This window comes from Odocoileus virginianus, chromosome 33 (assembly GCF_023699985.2).
Source record: "Odocoileus virginianus isolate 20LAN1187 ecotype Illinois chromosome 33, Ovbor_1.2, whole genome shotgun sequence".
Taxonomy (NCBI): Eukaryota; Metazoa; Chordata; class Mammalia; order Artiodactyla; family Cervidae; genus Odocoileus; species Odocoileus virginianus.
Window position 1 is genome coordinate 1,581,554 of NC_069706.1, and position 21,448 is coordinate 1,603,001.

At 67.8% G+C, this 21,448-nt stretch overlaps 1 protein-coding gene across 5 annotated transcripts in view; it reads right to left on the minus strand.

Moving 5' to 3' along the window:
* Positions 1-21,448, minus strand: part of PKD1 (polycystin 1, transient receptor potential channel interacting) — a 38,915-nt gene that overhangs the window by 10,829 nt on the left and 6,638 nt on the right. For 4 of the 5 annotated variants that reach the window (XM_070461027.1, XM_070461026.1, XM_070461023.1 and 1 more), the window contains exons 2-23: positions 15,314-15,385; positions 15,158-15,229; positions 14,904-15,073; positions 14,029-14,700; positions 13,761-13,944; positions 12,648-12,868; positions 12,218-12,333; positions 11,496-11,622; positions 10,937-11,184; positions 9,769-10,530; positions 8,899-9,030; positions 8,520-8,695; positions 8,194-8,327; positions 4,023-7,636; positions 3,714-3,863; positions 2,665-2,808; positions 2,303-2,582; positions 1,996-2,209; positions 1,743-1,914; positions 1,487-1,639; positions 804-948; positions 44-664 (exon numbers count right to left, since the gene is read on the minus strand). In XM_070461027.1, coding sequence (XP_070317128.1) covers positions 44-664; positions 804-948; positions 1,487-1,639; positions 1,743-1,914; positions 1,996-2,209; positions 2,303-2,582; positions 2,665-2,808; positions 3,714-3,863; positions 4,023-7,636; positions 8,194-8,327; positions 8,520-8,695; positions 8,899-9,030; positions 9,769-10,530; positions 10,937-11,184; positions 11,496-11,622; positions 12,218-12,333; positions 12,648-12,868; positions 13,761-13,944; positions 14,029-14,700; positions 14,904-15,073; positions 15,158-15,229; positions 15,314-15,385 — 8,579 coding nt within the window. The remainder of the gene's footprint in view (positions 1-43; positions 665-803; positions 949-1,486; positions 1,640-1,742; positions 1,915-1,995; positions 2,210-2,302; positions 2,583-2,664; positions 2,809-3,713; positions 3,864-4,022; positions 7,637-8,193; positions 8,328-8,519; positions 8,696-8,898; positions 9,031-9,768; positions 10,531-10,936; positions 11,185-11,495; positions 11,623-12,217; positions 12,334-12,647; positions 12,869-13,760; positions 13,945-14,028; positions 14,701-14,903; positions 15,074-15,157; positions 15,230-15,313; positions 15,386-21,448) is intronic. The other variant, XM_070461025.1, reaches the window with a different exon arrangement.

Genomic DNA, 21,448 nt, shown 5'->3' on the forward strand with positions numbered 1-21,448 from the left:
CAAGAGAGGAGGCCACCCACCAGGGGCCCCGCCAGCCACGCACCGTCCAGCACCGTGAAGGTAAGCTGCAGGTGCAGCCCCGCCTCGGGGTTGCTGTTCTCGAGGGTGACCACGACGCTGACCGAGGCCCGGGGCTGGATGACGGCAGAGCTGTCGGGGACGCGCTGGCCCTGGGTGGCCTGGTCCGAGTTGTTGGGCACCTTCACGGTGATGGCGCGCTCTGAGGCCAGCTGCCTGATGGGGATCTGGGTGCCAGCCTGCGTCTGGAAGGCCATGGAGGCCACCTTGGTGGAGACAGTGTAGTTGCTGATATAGCCGAAGGGGAAGGGGTTGGAGTCCACGAGCAGGATGAGCTGCACCACGTCGCTGAGGTTGGGCAGGGCAGCGCTGAAGGCCTCAGGGATGGAGAAGTGACAGCCGGGGCCTGGGGCGTCACCCTGGCACAGCAGGCTTCGCGGGTCCGAGCGCTTGCCTTGCGCCAGGATTTCCTCCCCTGCCAGCGTCAAGGGCTCCTCGTTGAGCACGCGGGAGCGCGTGAGGATGCCCACGAGGGCGGACGAGAGCTGGTAGGCCCTGGACGCCACCAGCAGCGAGGGCGGCTCCGCCCCCAGCTCCGAGGGCTGTGGGCCCTGCACGTCTGAGCTGGCCACATGGATGAGGTCGCCTGTGGGAAGGAGAGGTTGGGGGGGAGGCAAGTGAGGGGAGGGGTGGTGGGAGGGGTCAGGGAGAGGAGGGGACAAAGGTCGGAGGGGAGCAAAGGTCAGAGGGGCGCGGCAGGGCAGAGGGTGGCAGGGGCAGCGCACCTGTGATGTTGAGGATGCTATCTGCGATGGCGGTGGGCGTCCCCGCGCCCGTGGCGGTCTCCGCCTGCAGGATGCGCATCATGTCCTCCAGCCTGTGCAGCGTCTTCTTTAGGCATGAGCGGCACACAAGCTCCCGGCTGGACACCTGCAGGGCGCCCGCACACATCCAGCCGGCTCGCCAGGCCAGTAGGGCTTGACCCGCTCACCCCACCCCCAGGGCAGTGTCTGCAGGGGCCTCCCCGCCTCTGCAGGCCGATCCGAAGCAACCTTCCGCTGCGTTCTGCAGAATCCACACTGAACACACCTCCATCCCCAGCCTCTCTCCCGGGAGCCCCTCGGTGACCCTTCCCCACACACAGGCCAAGTTCAAGGTAACGTGGCCCCACTGGCCACCTCGGTCCCTCACACAGCTGAGCCCAGCACAGAGACCCTGCACTGCCCTCCTGAGGCCTCGGCAGCAATCCCCGGCCTCCCCGGCACGCTGCCCGCATCAGGACGGAGCCCAGCCCAGCCTGGCCGCTGACTCCTGGGCAACAGGGTGGGGACCACAGGCCCGGGGGAGGACAGCATGCTCCACGTGCCCAGAGCCCCAGGGGCCACCCTGGGGGGCACACAGCCGTGCAGGCTTGGCTGGGAAGGGAGCTCTTGGGGCATGGGGGGGCCAGGCTGCTGGTCTGTCCTACCGTGCACTGGGCCAGCGCAGCCGCCACCTGCTGGATGTCGTCCACCGTGTTGACCCGCAGGGACACCAGCGTCTCCGTGATGTTCTTGCGTATCTGGGCGCGCAGCTCCTGCCTGGGGTCCGGCTCCGCCAGCACAGGCAGGGTCTGCTCATACTGCGGGCACAGGGCCGTCAGTGGGCAGTGCCAGCCCAGCACCAGCAAAGGGGGCTTCCCGGGACCTGCTGGGGGGCCGCCTGGCACAGGGGGTCTCGCCCACCTCGTTGAGCACAGCGATGAGGGCCAGTGAGTACTCCATGACGTGCTGGGGGTCGGCCTGCCGCAGCAGCCCCGGCAGCGTGCTCCCCGCCAGGCTATGCAGCCAGCCCGTGAGGTCCGGGGGGCCATCAGCGGGGTCTCCAGGGGGGTCTGGTAGGGTGATGGTTAGAGACCTGGGGGCAGAGGTGAGGCGTGAGTGGGGCTGGGCCCTCTCCCATCCCCGGCCGGCCAGCCGGCCGGCTCCTTGGGCTCACCTGTTCAGAGCGACCACAGTGGCCCCCAGCTGGTCCTGTACCAGCACGGCCAGGCCCACCACGAAGTGGGGCGCGAAGCCAGGCGGCAGCACGGCCCCATAGGAGGCGAGGCTGCCCTTGTAGACGCAGAACTCCTCACAGTGGCCCTGGCGGCAGCGCCGCAGCTGCAGGGCGTATACCAGCGGTGCACCAGCATCCTCCGCGTCCTGCCAGCCTGTGGACCCAGAGCGTCAGCGGGGTCCCCACCCGCCCCGCTCGCCCCACTCGCCCCGCTCGCCCCACTCGCCCCGCGGCCAGCGGTACTCACCTGCGCACTCGAAGTGCAGCTTGGTGATGAGCGCACGCACGTCCTCCAGTGGGAAGAGGCGGCAAGAGCCGCCCCGCGGTGGGCGGTTGGGTGCCAGGCGGATGGAGGCGCAGCCCTGCTCCTGGCCCGAGCGGCCCAGCACAGTCAGCGTGAAGGTGTAGCCCTCGCCGTCACGCAGCACGCCCTGCCGCACCACCAGCCGCATGCCCGCGCTGCCCGTGGACGTGGTCGTCGCATCCAGCACCAGCGTCTCGTTGCTGAAGCTGCGTGCAGCCCACAGCTGGGGGGGGCATGGAGACCACGGTGCTCAGTGGAGGGTCTCCCCCAGGGCCTCCCAGCGCCCCCGGCCCCTTCCCACTCACCCCTCGCTCCGAGCCCCCGTCGCAGTTGTCACAGCGGCCCTCCAGGTACACGTAGGAGCTGCGGCTCACCGCGTACACCGCTTGTGCCTTGCACGACACGCACTCCAGGGACACAATGGGCAGCTGGCCGCTGCGGACCAGCACCTGGAAGCCGGCAGGGTGAGGGGCCTGCCACCCTGGGTGGGGCTCTGCTCCCGATGCCAGACCCTCCCGTCTGCCCATGTGGAGGGCAGCAGCAGACCGGCGGGGGAGCAAGGCTGCCAGCCCTGTCATGCCCAGTTCTCCTGTGCCCCCGCCCCTGCCAGCCCCACCTGCCAAGGCTCCTCTCAGGCCAGCCCTCACCCAGGACTCTGTGGTTTTGTGACTCCCAGGCAGGGGGAGGGGATTCTAGGAGCACAGACCACAAGGGCTTATTTTTTGCAGCCCCTAGGGGCCCCAACATGTGTATAAACACAAGTGGACGGAGCAGCAGAGGCGGGAAGGCGTGAGCAAGCGCACACGTCTGTGTGGGGACGACAGCATCAGGTGTGGCTCCGTCTGAGCCCCCAGCGCTGTGCACGCTGGGGGGTCCCCAGCACACAGCCCCAGATGGCTCCTCTGGGCAGGACTCCTGCTGGGCAGAGGCCTGGCACCCCCCGGCACAGGGGACGCCCCCCCCATCCCGGGCACCAGCAGGGCCTGGTGAGCTGGCTCCCATCACAGCCAGTGGGGTGCCGTGCCCAGGGAGGGAGAGCATGCCACACAGGCGAGGCCAGGCCTCCCCATTTCGAGAGGGGCTCCCATGCGTGGGGAGGGGATGGCCTAGGGCTGTGCCTCGAGGCCTCCTGCACCGCTATGCCTTTCTGGAGAAAAGCCAAGCCAAGGGCTGTCTCGTTAAACAAAAACGGCATCAAGAGGAGTGATAATCCAAGACCAATGGCTTCTAGGAGCCCCGAAACGTAAAGAGACCCCTTAAGAACAGGAGCTGGGTGCTGCATGGGCTCCGCCTGGCCAGCCGTGCCTGTCTGGGGGCCGGGGGCTCCCCGGGGCTGGGCCACGGCAGCACCCACCGTCTGGCTGGTGACCTCCTCCTTGCGGCCGGCCTTCCACACGGTCAGGTTGAAGGTGTACTCCACGCCAGCGCGCAGGCGCTCCCGAGGGATGGTGACCACGCTGCTGCCGCGGGGCCCAAAGTTCAGCGCGCACCCACCAGTCTCACTCTGCAGCCCGTAACAGGGAGGGGTGGGTGTGAGACCCCAGAAATGCTCTGGCCCCTGGCAGCAAGGAAGACCTCCCACCCCCGCAGGGGTCCAGCCCCCACCCCAGGCACACAGACACCCCGAGCAGGGCGAGGAGGATGTGCGCCCCACGTGGCTGACCTGCGTCGCAGACACGCAGGCCCAGTGGAAGCTGAGCGGCGTCTGGTCGCCATCCTCCAGGTTGGGGTCGTAGGACTTGCTCCCATCCAGCACCAGGTCCTGGGAGTCTGACCACACGCGGGAGGAACCACCCTCCACGATGGGCACCAGGCGCTCGGCGGCCACTGTCACGTTGGCCTGGATGCTGCGGGCCAGCGGCGTGTCCCCGAACGACACCAGGAACACAAAGCAGTAGTGGCCCACAGGCAGCGCGAGCCGCGGCAGCACCAGCTGGGGCCGGCTCACGTCCACCCCGGGCAGCGCCACCCGTGCCGCGCGCCCGGGCCGCTGGCAGCTGGCCGCGCGGTACACCTCCCAGCGGTACTCGGTCTGGTAGCTGACGCAGTCCCGCAGGTCGACGTGGGCCTCCAGGTAGTTGCGCTGGGAGCGCCGCATGAGCACCTGCGGGGGCAGGGCCACGTCCACCGCGGGCTCCCTGCAGGCCAGCACATGCACGGTGACCGTGGCCTGCGCCACAAAGAAGCTCACCAGGTTGGAGGCGTTCACCTGCACGCGGTAGTCCCCGGGCTGCAGGTAGGAGTGTGCCGCCCAGGGCACCTCCGTGTCCTCCACCGGGGCCCCATCCCCGAAGTCCCAGCAGTAGGTCACGCGCCGGGCGCTGGGGCTGGTGGCCGCCTCGAAGTGGGCAGAGCGGTTGGCGAAGCAGCGGGGGCCACGCAACGCCACGTGTTGGATGGCGTCCTGCACCTCCACCCGCAGCGTGCAGTTCACGCCACCCAGCTCGTTGAAGGCGCGCACGTGGATCTCCAGCAGCCCCGCGGCCACGGGGGTGTAGGTGACGTCACGGCCCGACAGGATGACCAGCGAGTCCCCCTGCACCTTCTGCAGTGAGAAGTACCAGGCGTAGGCGACGCGGGAGCCCCGCTGCACACGGGCGCTGAAGTTCCGTTCGGCACCCGTGGCGATGGCCAACCCGCAGCAATCGGGCACCTGCAGCCCACCCACGGCCTCCAGCACCGAGATGCGCACCTGGGCCTGCGCCCGGCTCACGCGGTTCTCGGCGTGCACGCTCACCGTGTAGTCCCCAACTCGGGGGAAGCTGCGGGAGAAGTGGGGCTCAGGCAGCACCTCGAGGCCGCCCCCACCAACCTGCAGGAGGAAGCGGACGGCCGAGCCGGCGGCCAGCAAGATCTGAAAGTGCACCGGCTGCCCGGGCTCCACCACCTTCCTGTTGGCCCACAGCACCAGGCCCACGACGGGCTCCTGCACGGTGAGGTTGTGGGTGGCCACCACCCAGCTGACCGCGTTGGAGGCGTTGAGCTGGACCGAGACCGGGCCGGCGTCAGAGAGGACCACAGTGACGTGCTGGCCCTGCCTGCTGCCACCCGGCACAGCCCAGCGCCAGCTCACGTCGGTGCCTGCAGCCAGCTGCCCCCAGAAGGGCACCGTGGAACCGGCCACCACGAAGCCGCCGTCAAGTTCCCTGGCCTGGATGCTGAGGCCACTGACGGGCACCTGCACGACCACCTCCACGCTGGCGTTGGCCGAGCCCAGCTGGTTCTCGGCCGTGACTGTGACTGGGCGCAGGCCGGGGGTGGGGAAGCTGAGGGTGGTGGACGGCTCCGGGGTCTCCCAGCGCGGCCCCTCCTCCAGGGACCAGCTGTAAGTGACGCCGCTGCCCCCAGCCAGCTCAGCCCGGAGGACGATGCTCGCATTGACGGCAGCTGGGTTCGGGGAGGCGGTGATGGCCAGCCACCCTACTGGCTCCACGAAGTCCACTGTGCAGTTGGCTGAGGCGCTGCCCAGCATGTTGGTGGCCCGCAGCTGGACGTGGTAGGTGCCAGCCTCAAGCACGGTGAGTGAGAAGGCTTTGCCACTGCCGGCCAGGGTGGGGCCGCTGTCGCGCTGAGCGGCCCAGCTGTAGGAGATGTTGGTGCCATCCCGCACCGCGGCCTGCAGCTGCAGCGTGCGGTTGGTGGGGAAGCAGCAGCCGCAGCCCACCACCTGCAGCCCCTCGATGTGCTGCAGGACGTAGACAAAGATGCTGTCCTGGGCCGCGCCCACCTCGTTCTCGGCCGTGACGATGATGTTGAAGGTGCCCACGGAGCGGAAGGTGTAAGAGATGGTGGGGCCCCCGGGGATGGGTGTGCAGCGGTCACAGAGGACCCAGGAGTAGCGCACGTCGCTGCCAGCCTCCAGCGCCGTGCTGAAGCTCACGCTGCCATTGAGGGGCAGCACCGTGCGGCTGGCGTTCACGCTGAGCCCCCGCACGCGCCGCTGCACCGTCACATTCAGCCGGGCCTCCCCCCGGCTCACCTCGTTCCAGCCAGCCACCCGGACTTGGAAGCAGCCCGTGCTGCCATAGGCGTGGGTGACTGTGGGGCCCTGCAGCCGCCCGCCGTCCCCCAGCTCCCACAGGTAGCTGGCGGGGCGCCCGTGGCCCACGGCAGAGAACAGGTAGGGCTGCTGCAGCTCCAGAGCGTGGGAGCTGTTGACCCTGATGCCCGTGACCTCCACGGGCTCCTGCACCTCCACCAGCGCCGAGTCGTTGGCGGCCGAGATGTTGTTGGCTGCGGTGACCGTCACCAGGTAGGAGCCCACGAGCCGGTAGGTGAACGTGGCCTCAGGGCCCCCAACGTGGGCGGCGGCATCCTCGGTGCCGAAGTCCCAGGTGTAGCGGTAGGGGAAGGGGGGCCAGGCATGGGCCGCCAGGTGGGCCTCGTCCCCGAGCCGCACGAACTGCCTCTCGGGCCGCAGGGTGACGTTGCCCAGCTCGGGCTCCACGCAGACACTGCTGAAGTAGTGTGCTCTGTTCACGCGGCTCGCCAGCACCAGAGCCAGCGGGAACGTGCCGCTGCGCGTAAAGTTGTGCGTCACAGTTGGGTCCCCCCGGATGCTGATGTTGGACGAGCCGTCCCCGAACGTCCAGTCAAAGACATAGTGGGCAGGGTCCCCGGTGACGTGGGCCGTGAGCCGGGCGTGTGGCTGGGAGGCGATGCAGGCCACTGGCTCGATCCACAACACCTCCAGGACGAAGACGTGCACAGGCAGGCTGTGGGCCAGGCGGCCGGCGGGGCTGGATGCACCCACCGTCACCGTGCAGTTCTGCGCCCGCCGGTACACGTGCTCCACCGTGGCCTCAGGGCCCGTGAGCACCGTGCCATCCCCCATGTCGAAAGTCCACGTGACGTTGTCACCGGAATCCAGGGCAGCGCTGACCACCACGGGCGCACCCTGCTCCACGGCGGGGCTCAGGCTCACCGTCAGGCCGCGGAGCTCCTCAAAGACACGCACACTGATGGCCGCCACCACGAGGCTCACCGTGTTGTTGACCTCCAGGCGGACACGGTACGTGCCCCTCGAGGCGAACGTGTGGTTGACCTCTGGCTGGAGCTGGCTGACAGCTGGGGAGCCATCCCCGAAGTCCCACGTGTAGAGGACACCGCCCGGCGATGGAAGCGGGCACGGGAAGAAGGTGACGGGCCAGCCAGCCACCAGGACCTGGCTGCCCACGGCCACGGCCACAGCCGGCAGGGCGGCACGCACACTGACAGGCACTTGCTGCGTCAGGTTCTCAAAGGCAGTGGACACGAGCAGGGTCAGGTTGTATTCACCTGGTGGACAGGCCCCGAGTAGGGATGTGGCCGAGCCAGCGCTGCCACCTGGCTTGCAAAACCCCTCCTGACCCCGGGCTGTGGGCAGGGCTGCGGGGCAAACAGGGCCCCAGGTGGACTCTGAACACAGACACCCCTGGGCCTGCGTGCTTGCCACACGAGGCGAGGCAGAAAGAGGTGAAGGGCGACTCAGGTGCAAACACCCTTGGGTGACGGGGTGGGTGCACAGCCAGGCTCATGGGGCTGTTTATACTTCCATATGAGGCTTCTAGGACTTCAGAAACGACTTAAAAGAATCTACCCTTCTCCGCCAGAAAAGGCTCAGGGGAGGGGACGGGAGGGACGGAAGTGATCTGTTTCTGGTCAGCAGACTCGCATCGTGGGTCTCTGAGGACCAATCTCCCCTCACCTCCCTTCTTCACCCTAGTAGGGGCCCCAGGCCATCAGCCCCGGCTGCATTCTGGAGGCAGGACCCAGGGACCGCCCCCCAGGAAGGTGCTGCCCCAGGGCAGAGCGCGCCCAAGCTGCAGGCCATGAGGGCGGGAGGCGGCCCTCACCTGGGACGGTGTAGGTGTGCGAGGTGTTGTGCCCCACCAGCACCTGGGCCACCGTGGGGTCTGGGACCTCGAAGGACTCGTCGTACGGAGGCTTGAACTGGCTGGCCGCCTGCTCCCCATCCCCGAAGGTCCACCTGCCGGGGCAGGGAGCAGCAGTGAGCAGCCTGGGGAGGCCGGGAGGGCCCGCCGCACCCCTGGAGCGCCTGCTGGCCCGGCTGCAGCCCCCTTCCTGGGAACCACTGCCCTGCTGCGGCCCCACCGAAAGAGCTCGTGTCCCCAGCACGTCCTGGCAGCGAGGTGGAGGCTGGGGGAGATGCCGCACTCACAGGAAGGCCACCTCTACAGCCGAGTCCACCAGCACGTGGGCGGCCAGCGCCAGCGTGGCGTTGGGGGCCAGCACGGACGGCACCGCGGACACCTGCAGGCCCCGCATCCGGTGCATTGGCTCCACGGTGACGTTGAAGTGCGCACTGACGCTGCTCACATGGTTGGAGGCCGTCAGCTGTGGACACAGGCGGCAGTGAGCAGGCTGCCTGCTAGCCGCGAGGTGGTGTAGACAGAGCCCCCCACGCCCCGCACTCACCCACAGCCGCCACGGGGTCCTCAGAAGCAGAGCGGAGCAGAAAGCATAGGTGAGCGGCGCACAGCCCCGCCCAGCCCAGCCCCGCCCCGTGACCCGCCCCCATGCCCGAGAACCCCTCCCACCGAGAGCTTGAAGACGGCTGCACTCTGGTAGATGACGTTGAAGACCACGTTGTGGAAGGTCAGGGACTGTTTGTCGTCGATGGTCCAGCGGAAGACCACATCTGAGCCGGCCTCCACCACGGGACTGTACCTCTGCAGAAGGGCACCATGTGAGGTGGCCATGACCTGCCCCCCAGGCCAGGGTCCCTGGGGGATGGACGCTGCCCCCAGCCCAGGCCCACCCACCTAGACAAAGCTGTCTGTGGGCTTCCCTTTCGGCCACAGAGGTCACACCGTGCAAGGCTGAGCCCAGGCCTGGCCACACACAGACCTCTCTGTACCTCGGAGGCCCAGCGCCCACAACCAGAAGCCAACCCACCATGGCCTGCACCCCCATCCCGGGCTCCCACTCGGGAGGCACGTGTGTCCCCATGGGCCTCGTGGTTCTGGACGCTTCCCAGTGTCACCCGACAGACAGGTGTAAGCAGGGAAGACGGGATGCACCTGCACAACGGCCCATGTGCGAGACGGGCACCCAGAGAACGGGCGCGGCCCCTCCTGCAGCCGGGTGGTAGTGCGTCCCAGCCTTAGAAAGGGCTCGCCTCGCCCAGTGAGACCCCAGTGGGGTTTCTCAAAAAACACCCAGAAACAGGGCGGTCAGAGACAGGTGAAGAGCTCAACTGCTGGCTCAGGAAACGTGGGAGAAAGAAGCGTTTTCAGATCAACTGTTCCGGAGCTGACTCTCCTGTCACTCGGGGATTGACGAGCCATCTGCGTGCAGGTCCACCCGCCAGAGCCTGCCCAGAGCCCGACACCCAGCCCAGTATCCCAGCCCAGACGGGCGGCCCTCCGCGGGGAGCTGCATCTTGGGGAGGTTGGGATCCCACTCACCACCAGAACGCCCTGCAGCACACGGGCCTCGGGGCTGGGTGTGGCGCGGAGCCCGCGGATGGGCTCCTCTGCTGTCACCAGCAGGCTGAGGTTGGCCCGGCCGGCCCCGTTCTCCACCACCACCTCCACTTCGTGCTCGCCCTCACGGAGCTCCGGCAGCTTCAGCACTGAGAACAGGCTGCCGTTGGCCGCCTCGGCACAGCCAGGTGCCAGGGCGGCCACAGCGGCCGGGCAGGCAGCCTCGAAGGGCGCACTGGCATTGCCCCCGGGCCAGCGGGCCACAGCAGTGGCGTTGGCACCAGAGTCCACCTGCAGCACCAGAGCCGAGCCGCTGGTGGGCACATAGAGGCGGCCGTCCTGGGGGGCCGGGTAGATGGCCTGAAGCCCAGCCACCGGAGATAGGACGTCGAAGCTGCAGGTCAGGTTGTGCCTGGACACGCCGTTGCCCACTGTGGCCCTGACCTCGTAGCGCCCCGGCCGCCGCAGCCCCGGGTTGGGGCCCAGGCCCAGGCCCAGCAGAGGGGTGAGCCGCTCCATGGCGGCCAGCAACCGCAGGGCACAGGCGGGGCCAGCCGGGGCCGCCTCCAGCTGGGCAGGCAGACGGGCAAGCCAGGCTGAGGCGTTGGCGGAGAAGTATGGGGTCTCGGAGCCCAGGAAGCCCAGCGTCGGGGGGCAGTGCAGGAGGGCACCCGGCCCTGCATCATGCTGCAAGCTGATGAGGTCGCCAGGGAGCAGGGCGACGTCCTGGCTGTGGAAGGGGACCTGCGGGAGAGGGCGGCGGGGCTGGGTCGTGTCCTCAACACGGGAGGCGGCACCGAGTCACTCCCCACGGGGGCCTCCGTGTTACTTGGTCACTCGGGGTACCCGGCTTCCCAGGGCCCTCCGAGGCGCTCAGGGCAGGGGTGGATGGGACACAGGGCAGAGAGGACGCAGGAGGGGCGGACTGCGTGGACAGGAGCGGGGCCTCTGCTGGACACTGGCCAGCAGTGCCCAGAGGGCAAGTGCAAAGGCCCTGGGGTGGGGGCAGCGGAGGAGGGCACTACCAAGGCAGCGGCGGGCAGCAGGGGAGTGGACAGCTTGGCTGAAGGGTCTGCATTTGGTGTGCGTGACGGGAAGCCGAGACCTCGGGGGTGGAGGGAGGCAGGAAGCAGGGGCCAGAGGTACGTACCGAGTACTGGGCGGGGGGGCCTGCAGGCACGGAGAAGAGGAACTCTTTCCAGAGCGCGTAAGAGACCCCAGGGAGACCCAGCCCTGGTGTGGATCCGTTGGCACAGGCCCCCGGATGGCAGGGGGTGTCCAGAGGCAGGCAGACGTTGGTGCGGGGGCACAGGGGCCCTTCTGGTGTGCATGCAGGGGCCAGCTCAGTCCTGTTTTCCAGGGACTGACCCTGGGGCTCGCTGCTGTTGTCCAGGGCCCCTACAAGGAAAGGAGGGGTGTCAGGGGCCCCCGTGTGCTAACAGACCACAGGGACATCCTGCTAGGAGACGAGGTCCTGCCGGGCAGTGTCCCCGGCCCCCAGCGCCACTCCTCGCCCCCTCCAACCCCAGCCCCAGCCAGCTCCCCTCCAGAGCCGTCCTTGGCACGCCCAGCATGGACTGGCTTCTCCAGGCACCACCCTGTCCACCTTGAAGCTGGAGACCAGCCCAGTGGACAACAGACCAACGAGATGCAACAGAGCAGAGAGGCCGCTCAGGCCCCCGAGTCCCGCTGCCCGGATGGGGCCCCACCTGCTCCGCGGCCCGCCCGGAACACCTGCAGCCGCAGCTGGGCGGGCCGGCCCAGCTCCTGCGTCGCGAACTCGGCAGCGGTGAGAAAGACTTCGCGGCTCGGGCTCAGGCCGGGAAACGCCATCACCTGGCCGGGCAGAGGGCCGCTCAGCTCCGCAGGCCCCAGCCCTCAGCCTGGCCCCACCCTGACACCCGAACACCCGCCAGTCAGAGGGGAAGAGCCCCCCATTGGCCCCTTCTCACACAGTGGGAGACCACGCTGCTCAGGAGAAAAACATCAGGTCAAAACCGTCTCTGAGCAACAGGAATCCCACCTTCATTTGTAAAAAATCCCCCCAAATGGAGAGAGAAGGCTGGGGAGATTCAGGGCTCTCCCGGGTGCCAGCCAGGGTGCTCCTCTCCTCTGCCCTGTGCTGGGTTTTCTAAATTCTCCCCACTGGACACAGGATGTTAACAAGGCCCAGAAAAAGGCTTCATGGGGTTTTTGTGGAGGGATCATCCTGCTTTTCAAGCTTTTTATCACCTATTTGGCTGTGCTGTGCATGTGGGATCGATCCTTCTTGGGGCATGCAGCATCTAGTTGCCCCGCCAGGGATCAAACCTGGTCCCCCGCACTGGCAACATGCAGTCCCAGCCACTGGACCCCCAGGGCAGTCCCAGTCTTCTTGCTTTTTAAAGGGACCCAGGGCAGCCAGGGCAAGGAGCCTGAAGGGCCCACCTACCTCGACAGGCTCCTGGGGGGCCAGGAGGGCCTCCTGCTGTTCCAGGGGGCTCAAGGGACCCTGCAGGTCCCCACTGGGCGCTCCCACGAGAAAGTTCTCTGCATCCCACACGGGGCCTGGGGTGCAAGCGTGCAATGAGATGCTGGGCCCAGGCGGGAGGAGAGTGTTGGGGGCCCAGGGGTTCAGGGACCTGGGACTGAGCCACCCAGCAGCAGGCCCTGGCTCCCTCCACCGGCTACCCCCGGTGTGGGCCCAGTCCAGGATAGAGGACACTCAGCAAACACGTGACCGACACTGACTCGGGCGCTGGGAGTAGCTGTGCTGGCCAGGTGGGGAGGACTCTGGGGTGACCAGGGGACCCTGTGTGCCTGGGGGGCTTCCTGGCCAGGGCAGCAGGCGCTCCCACCCGCCCACCCTGGGCCCCGCGCACCTCCAGGCCGCAGCTCACAGACGTAGCTGTGAGGTGCTGAGCACAGGTCCGTGTTGCACTGCCCAGCGGGCCCCAGGCGCACGCAGCGCTCGGCTGTGGCGGGGTGCGGCTCCCCGGGCAGCCAGTTCTGGCAGCTCTCCAGGCTGAAGGCGCCGCCCTGGGGTGCGGGGCCTGCTGCTGCCCCCTCCACGGATGAGAAGCCAATCCACACATCCAGGTTCCTGTGACAGACAGTGAAGGGCCAGCGCTCGGGGGCTCCCCGGGGACGGACACCCGCCTCGCAGTAGCCCGTCAGGGACTCTGCCTCTACCCCCACTTCCAGACGGGGACATCGAGGCTCAGAGACCGGCCCTGGCAAGCGGGGCCTGGGCCAGCACCCGCCCGGCCCCATGCCACGGGGCCGGCGTCCAGCTGAGACTCGCTCAGGGCTCTGCCTCACTCTGGGCCCGGCCACAGGACCCACATGCATCCTGAGAAGAGGCTCCAGGGGAGGCCTATGGGCACCAAGACACCCATACACCGGCCCCCAAATGGGCCAGCCCCACAGCTCTGCAGGCAGAGACCCTCCTGGAGGCAGGGCATGGGGACAGGCGGCGGGGTCAGAGCTGAGCCCTGGGACCCAGGGCAAGGGCTGTGCCCGCTCTGGGCCTCGGTCTTCCCTCAGGACACGGGACATTCAGGGGGACAGGCAGTCCGTCAGCCCCTTCCCACAGGGACCCAGGGGAGCAGGGGGCCAGTCACCACCCCATCCCACCCCTGGCCACAGCAGGCGCTGAGGGCCACCCCTGGTAAGCACTGCAGAGCAGAGACCCCGCACGCCTGGATGGCCAGAGCGCCCAAGAGGCTCCTGGGGTGCGGGCGGCACTGACCACGGACCGCCCAGCAAAGTCACACTGGACCTACCCCGCCCTCTGCAGGAGGGGCCCGGCTCGGGCAGACAGGGAGAACACAGGGCCGGGTTGGGGGCAACTCCCACAGCAGGCACCCCTGTGGCCACAGCTGCGTCAGGAGAGCCGACAGGAGCGGCTGCCCATAGACACAACATGGCTGCTGCCCAGAGCCCACCGGCCAGCCAGACGCAGCCCCTGCAGACGCCCCGCACCCGGCAGGCACCTGGTGACGCGGGAGACCAGGAAGCGCTGCACGGCGGGGCTGTCCACCATGGCCAGGGCGGCCCCGGCCCAGGCCCGGCACTGCTCCTGTGCTTGAGCCCAGGATGCCTTCTCTGCCTGCAGGCGGTAACAGTGCCCATTGCCGGGGAAGATCTCCGTGTCCGGGGGGCAGAGCGGGTGCACCACTGGGGGCAGAGGGCAGAGACGGATGTCAGCGTGTGCCCAGTCCAGGCAGCCCACCCACCCGACGCAGCCAGGGTGGGCCCCACCTTGGGCTGGCTCCTCGCCCAGGGCCACGATGCTGTAGGTGGCCTCCAGGCCCGAGCCGCCACGGTTCCGGACGCCGAGCTGCAAGGTCTCGTTGCTGTGCACCGAGGCCACACAGACGAGCTCCAGGGCGGCGGGGGCGGCCTCCACCCGCACCTCCGCCCCCAGCCGGGCAGAGCCCGCCCCCAGGGCCAGCATGGCCGTCACAGGGTAGCGGCCAGGCAGCACAAAGCGGTGATTGGCGTCTGGGCCTGCGATGTCCACCTCCGGGGAGCCGTCGCCGAAGTCCCAGCGCGTGGAGCTGACCGGCAGCGAGGCGGTGATGTGGAAGGCTGCGGGCTGGCCAGAGGCCAGGGGTCCTTGGGGCCCCAGTAGGGCGGCCCCCGGGGAGGCAGGGAAGATGTGCTGGAGGAGGCTAGGCCCCCGGCAGGCGGGAGCAGGGGTCAGGGAGGAGCCAGAGCAGGAGGGCAAGCAGGCAGAGGAGGCGTTGGGGGGCCGGGCCGCCCCGCACAGGCACCGGCCCTGCTCCGAGAGGGCCGCGAGGGTCTGGCCGGCCGCGAAGCAGATGGCGCCACAGGCCTCAGGGTCCACCGGGCCCTCGGGGGCAGCCGAGAAGGCCACCAGCGCCACGGCGCCCGAGCTGTCGTCAGGGACACAAGCGACATACTCCTCACCTGCAAGGGCGGGCAGGCTGGTCCCGAGGGTGCACCCCCACCCCACCTCATCCCAGATTGCATCACCTCTGACCCCGCGCACACCGTCCCCCAGGCCAGAGGGCCCTCCCGACCCCTCCCCAGTCAGTAACTCCCCCCCTCAACCCAAGAGGGCCTACAGGGGTCCCGTCTGGCCCCTCAGTCATGCCGCCCAGTACACTCACCGCAGGCTCCGTCCAGCAGCACTCCGCTGAGCAGCGGCTGGCCAGCCAGGGGGCCGGGCCCGGCGCACGTGGCCGCCTCGGGCCGCACCACGCGGACCCGCTGCCCCTCCGCCCAGCGCGGCAACCAGGCCAGACCGCAGTCACACTCGAGCGGGTTCCCGCCCAGGTTTCTGCAGGGGACGGGGCAGGCTCAGCGGGCAGTGCGGGGCCCCTGGGTCCAGCCACCCACAGCTGCCAAAACCAGTGACACTTACATTTCACTTAAATTAAATAAATTAGCAAATATTCCTTCTTCTAACGTAGAAATCTTGTTGTTGCTTATGTCCCTGTAAGAAAGGAGGGGTTCAACATGGTTTGACGTGAGCCGCCTGCAGCGTGGAAGCCTGTAGCCGCCCCTGGGGGACACTCACAGCTCCGTCAGCGCTGAGAGGTTCGCCAGGAGCCCAATGTCCAGCGCCCGGAGCAGGTTGTGGGAGACGTCCCTGCAGGGCGCAGCAGACAGAGGTCAGCGCGGGGCGGCCCCGAGGCCCTCTGCCCGCGGCCGCCACCGAGAGCTCTGTTTGCCCAGGCTGGCGCTGCTGCCCACCTGGGAAACCCGAGGCAGGAGGAGCTGGCCCCTAGCACTGCATCCATGCCCTCCCCAACCCCTCCTGCCCAGCAGGGTTGGATGCATCATGGGGGGCGGGCTTCACCCCTCCACACAGGGTTCAGATAACACGAGGCAGCCCAGGGGTCTCCAGGGCCGGGCACCCACATGCTGCAGCTGGGGGGTGGGGGGGCGTCCTGGGACGCAGTGGGGCAGGGACCCTGGTGGAGGACCCCGGAGCACAGCAAGTGACAGCCTGTGTTAACCCTCCGGGGTCAGGGCACTGCATAGAGCTGGACTCCCATAAACCCAGGCACTCAAGGTCAACAGAACCGTGTCAGAGAACCAACCCCAGCACAATCACAGGCGAAGAATCAGAGGTTCTCAAAGCAGAAACTGTGAGCAGAAGGAAAATCTCAAAAGCCAGAAGATAAAGCTGTGTAAAAAGACACGCAACATCCACACAGTATCTCAGAAAACCAACTGCCAGCAGGGAAAAGCACTAGCAATGAAGACGACGCGTTGTTGGTCAGTCTCTCGGTCACGTCGGACTCTGCGACCCCACGGACTGCCGCACTCCAGGCCTCCCTGTCCATCACCATCTCCTGGAGCTTTCTCAAACCCATGTCCACTGAGTCGGTGACGCCATAAGGCTCATAATACTCTTTACACATATGCTGTTAACAAACCATCAAGAAAGCAAGCTACTCCAGGAAAGAAAAAAAAAAGGCCAGAGATGAGAATAGGACAAGAAATACAAATGTCACAGATGCACAGGAAAATGCCCAGTCTCGTAACAACTGGAGAAACACCAGGAGAATGGCACAACAGCCCTCTGACCTCCATCACCCGCAGCTCGGGCGATGTGGTGACACCTGCGACGACGCGACCACAGCCCCCCACGAGTCCTTCTGGGGACACGCTCCAGCCACCAGTGCCACCTCCCCGCCTGGCCTGGAGGTGGAGGCCGGTCACCCCACGGGTCCAACTCCTGGGATGGGGACACCAGTCTCCACACGAGCACGGCCTGGGCCTCCCGCCCTCTAAGCCTCTGGCCATCCGGGTGTCACACTGGCTCTGATGCCCCAGAATGCCGCTCGCCAGCCCTGCCCTCCCAGTGTGCCCCCCGGCCACAGCCCAGTCCAGACCCCCACCCCAGGTGCCCCCCAGCCCTGCTGTCCCAGCTCCCGCGGCAGCTGGGGGTGTCCCAAGCCCAGCTCCATCACCCCACCCAGCCCACGCACAGCGGAGCTTAGTAAGAACCGGCTAGCATGAAGACAAGGCCCTCTTGGGAGTCGAGGCCCTGAGTGCAGCCCGCACCCAAAGGACAAGCCTCAGGCGGTGCTGGGGTACCTAGGGCCACCCCTCACCCCCTGCTCACAACGTCCAGGAACGAGGGTCAGGAAGCACCCCCCACCCTGGTCCCTGACCGCTGCTCCTTCTGGAGACTGACTATGCAGGGCCTTGCGGCCACCTCTACCCAGAGACTGGCTGTGCACCAAGGGCTGGGGGTCGGGTCTCAGTGGGCTGCCCACGTGATCCTGCCTCCCAACACAGCCGGGGGCGCTTCTGACCTTCATGTCACCAGCTGGCCTGCAAGTGACGGATAAAGGGAGCTCCCATCCCCCTCAGGCCCCACCAAGGGGGTGAGGGAAGGCAGACTGGATGCACTCCGCTAACCCCTGGGAGCCAGGTCTCGCCCTCGGCATCGTAGGCAGCCATCAGGAGATTGGGCGCTGAGCGGACAGCATGTGGACATGATATGCTCCGCCGATGCTGGCTGCAGCCTGCCTGGAGATGCGACGGGAGCTGGCGGCCGGGGCAGCTCAAGGGCCCCCAAGCCGCGGCGGCGGGAGAGAGAGGGGTGAGATGCTGCCACGCACGTGTGGCCAGGCTGCAGCCGCCCGGGCCTGAAGGAGCCCCTGGGCTGCTCATCACCATGTTAAGCTGCTGAAGTTAGCGCCAAGCCTCCAGCCTGCTGCTGAGGAGCGAGCTGGATGCCACTGCATGGTCACCGAACTCTGGATTCTTAATGGCTGGTGAAGATTTCAGAGGCAGATTCTGAGTTTATCCTGTTGATCTGTCCCACAAAGCTACCAGGAGTCGTCCTGCCACCCAGAGGATCGCCAGAGCACGCCGGGCTCTTGCCGGACGGCCTGGGGAAGGCTCCCCAGCACCGCTGACACTGCTGATGGAGTAGCGTCCATTATAAAGAGCTGGGGACAGTCACATCTACTTTAAAAAACAGGGAGACATGGTGCCTCCCACACCAATGCACACAAGCCCACACCAGGCTGCTGGGGCTCCCAGGGTGCAAGAGACAGGCCAGGGGACACAGCCAGACTCCACCCGACGTCAAGTTCAGTGCCCCGGGGTAGGGGGGCGGGGCAGGCCATGAGAAACTTCAGCGAGACCCACGCGGGGGCTGAAGGGGGCACAGCTGTGGAGCCCGAGCCTCTGGGATGGGGCTGCAGGAGTCTCAGCCTCGGGCTGTCAGAGGACCCAGAGGTGGGCCTCGGGGACAGTGGGGCTTGAGGGGGCTTGCAGGCCTGAGGCCCCCACCCAGGGGCACCAGGGACGGCACCCCCACCAGGGCCTCGAGCGGAAGAGAAAGGAGGACAAGCCCTGCGGTGTTTTTCCACATCCCGTTTTCTGGAAAATCCATCATTAGTGGCAGCTCCTGGGAGCCATCTGTGGTTGGCTCCTGATCACCATGGTGCCAGAAAACCAGGGCGGGAGGGGGCAGGGAGACCCTGGTAGCCCCGCCACTCAGCCAGCACCACCCTCAGGACGCCACCCTGGCCCCACTGCCCGGCTCAGTCCTCACCCAGCCCTGCCCAGCTTCCCCCAGGAGGCTCCCCCACCCCCGCCCGAGGGGCATGGCCACATGCTCCCCACCCCAGGGAGCCCCTCGCCAGACTCCCCTGGGCCTGCCCAGGGCCCAGGTGCAGAAAAAGACCCTGCAGGCTGAAGGCAGGCCCAGGGCAGAGCCACCTGGGAGCGTGCGGAAGGGTAACGGGGCAAGCTGGGGGGGCCGGGCAGAGGGGACCCTGGAGGCGGAATCTGCTGGAGTCTCACAGCCCTGAACGGCCACCTCCACATCTCCGTCTGCTTCTGTCGCCACCGTTCGGGGACCGCCAAGGCTGCCGAGGGCCGGCCCCACCCCGCTCCAGCCCCTCGGGTTTCCTCTGAGCCCTGCCCCCACTTGGTTCCCCATCTTACCAAGTCGGGGTGGGGAACATGGCCAGCCCAGGGAGCCACCCACAGGAGCCCAGCAGGGCGGCTGGCCAAGCGCCACGGTGAGCAGCCATCCCCACAGGGAGGAGAGCACGCACCCGAGAGGGCTGGGCCACACGGGGTCAACCCTCTGGGTCATCTGGACCTCCCGGGCCAGGCCAGCAACTTCCGGGGACCCCAAGGCAGGAGGGGAAGGGGGACCTGCGGCCCACACCCCCACACTAGCACGAGACGCGTCAGCTCCCTGGGCACCAGGGACCAGACTAGGAGGCTGGCCCCCGACTGCCCACAGCCCTGGACTGAGACAGGGGTGTCCTCACACACGGCCCCTCCCCTTCTGTTCCCTTTTATTTATGTATGTATTTATTTGGCTGCATCAGACTCTTCATGGAGGCGTGCGGGCTTAGCTGCTCCGTGGCACGTGGGATCTCAGCTCCCCCACCGGGGATCGAACCTGCGTCCCCTGCACTGGGAGGAGGCTTCTTAACGACCATGCCATGCCCTCTCCTGACCCAAGACAGGCAGGGGTGTTGGGGAGGAAGACCCCTGCTAGACCCCCAGGCCCAGCCTTCCCCTCCTCCCCCCAGCACCCAGCAGTCACTGGAGAGCCCCATCTGCCCTGCCCCCACCCTGGGGCAGGCCCAGTTCCCCCGTCTGTCTCCCGAGTCAGACACCCAGCCTCCCGGGGGAGTGTGTCCTTCCCAACCTGATCTCTCCTGCTGTAGCAGGAGCTGGGAGTGGGGGATCCCTGCTTCCACCAGCTGGAGGGGCCCTGGGGAAAGCACTGAGCCCCCCCACACTGGGCCCAGACCCTGCCTCCAGCCCCAGGCCTTGCAGAGGGGAGAGGATGTCTCAGGGCCCAGTGGAGAGATGGGGCGGGCTGTGGGGCAATGCTGAGAGGGAAGAGGTGTACGAGGCGGAGCCAAGGACGGGGCCCTTCCTGAGCCTGGGTGGTTCCAAGGGCATCGCCTCCTAGAGCTGGGGACTTGGAGGGACCCTCCCTGCTGCCCCCGGCAGCCTCAGTTTCCCCCTCAGCCCAGGCGGGGGTTGGGGGCGGGTGCCCACTCCCCAGTCCAGATGCCCAGAGGGGTCTGGGGGCCAGCCGGAGCCCCCAAGGAAACATCTGCGCATTCCAGACACGTGTGGTCAGCAGTGGAGGCGGGCGCCAGGCCCCAGCCCACACCCCACCCTATAGCGCTGGCCGCCACGCTGGAAACAAGGCTGGGGAGCGGGCCCTGGAGGAGCGGCCTGCACGTTACGTAACCGCGTGGCGGGCCAGCAGCCGCCTCCCCCGGCGGGACAGGACACCCCCGCCCCCACCGCCCCATCCTCTCTGCGGCGGCCCCAGGGCTCCGGGGAAACAGGGACCCCCACCACGTCCCCTCGGGAGCCAGGCCCAGGCGGAAGGGGCAGGAGGCCACAGGCCAGCCCCAGGCCCCTGGGACCCCACAGGCCAGTCCAGACCCGGCGCCCCCACTCGACGCGGTGGTAACGGCTCCCTTTGGCAGCAGGACGGGGTGGGTCAGTCTGAGTCTGGTAACCTCGCTCTGTCTTCATGCACTTCTATTTATGGTGAGCGAGGCTGGCTTCCAGGGCCGGAAATGATGTTTAAATTAATGAATTCAAGTTTTGGGGAGAGAGCTGATCTGAAGAAAAACACGCAGAGGGTGAGAGGCAGGCGAGAGGCCCGGGGGGCCTGGCTGGAGCTGCCCACCCCCATCTGGCTCCTGATGAGGCTCAGGGACCAGAGGTGGGGGGGGGTCTGGGCCTCTAACAGGGGAGAGGCCGCAGGAGCCCCAGGCGCCCGTCTCGGGCGTCAGACAGGAGGGGCCTCATCTCCAGGGCACGTGGAGGGGCTCCCCGCAGGGCGTGGCCAGCCCGCGGCTCAGCTGTCAGCGGGACGAGGCCCAGGCGTCCGGTGTGGGGCTGCCCGCCCGGGAAGGCCCTGAACCCACAGGCGCGGTGGGGAAGGGAGCCCCGAGGAGGGGCCTCCCCAGGGCAGCCCACCCAGAGGCGGCCTCCATCAGGGTGCTAACCAGGCCAGGATGGGGCGAGGGGCCAAGGAAGAGGAGCCCCCCCCTCAGCTGGGGACTGTGGGCCATGCTTCAGTCCCTGGGGTCGCCCCCGCTTGGTGAGGGGAGGCACGTCGGCCCAGGCGGCAGGCAGTTTTGTTGCCCAGGGGGCTCCAGGGCTCGGCCTGTGGGCATGGGGTCTGAGTGCCTGGCACAGGCCAGGCTGGCCTCTGCCGCAGGGCACGGCCCTTTCCAGGGCGGCCCCGCAGGACCCCAGGGTGGACTCCAGGGTCTGGGGGCTCAGAACTGGGGACACGCTCCGCCCGGCCCGGGCCCGTGGGCGCCTCAGGGGGAGAAGGCCCCCAAACGCAGTCCCCCCCCAACCCGGCATGGGCACGGCCGGGCCCCTCGGCACAAACGGCTGCCAAGCTGTGATGAACGAGGTGTTCCGGGAAGAAAGGACGTGCGTGAGCTGCATTTTCCAGCGAGACTGCCGGCACCCGGCCCGCCGGTCAGGCCAGCGCCGGGACCGGGCGGCTGCCACCCCAGACGGCGCGGCAGGAGCAGGCTGTTTTCACTCCAGCAGGCTGGGCCCAGCTGGGTTCCCGCTGCGGCGCTGGCACGGCAGAATGTTCCGGAAAGGAAAATGCACGTCTCATCCAAAATGGCTTCCTCACTTGAAACCAAACCCCAGCCGGGGTCCCCCTCGG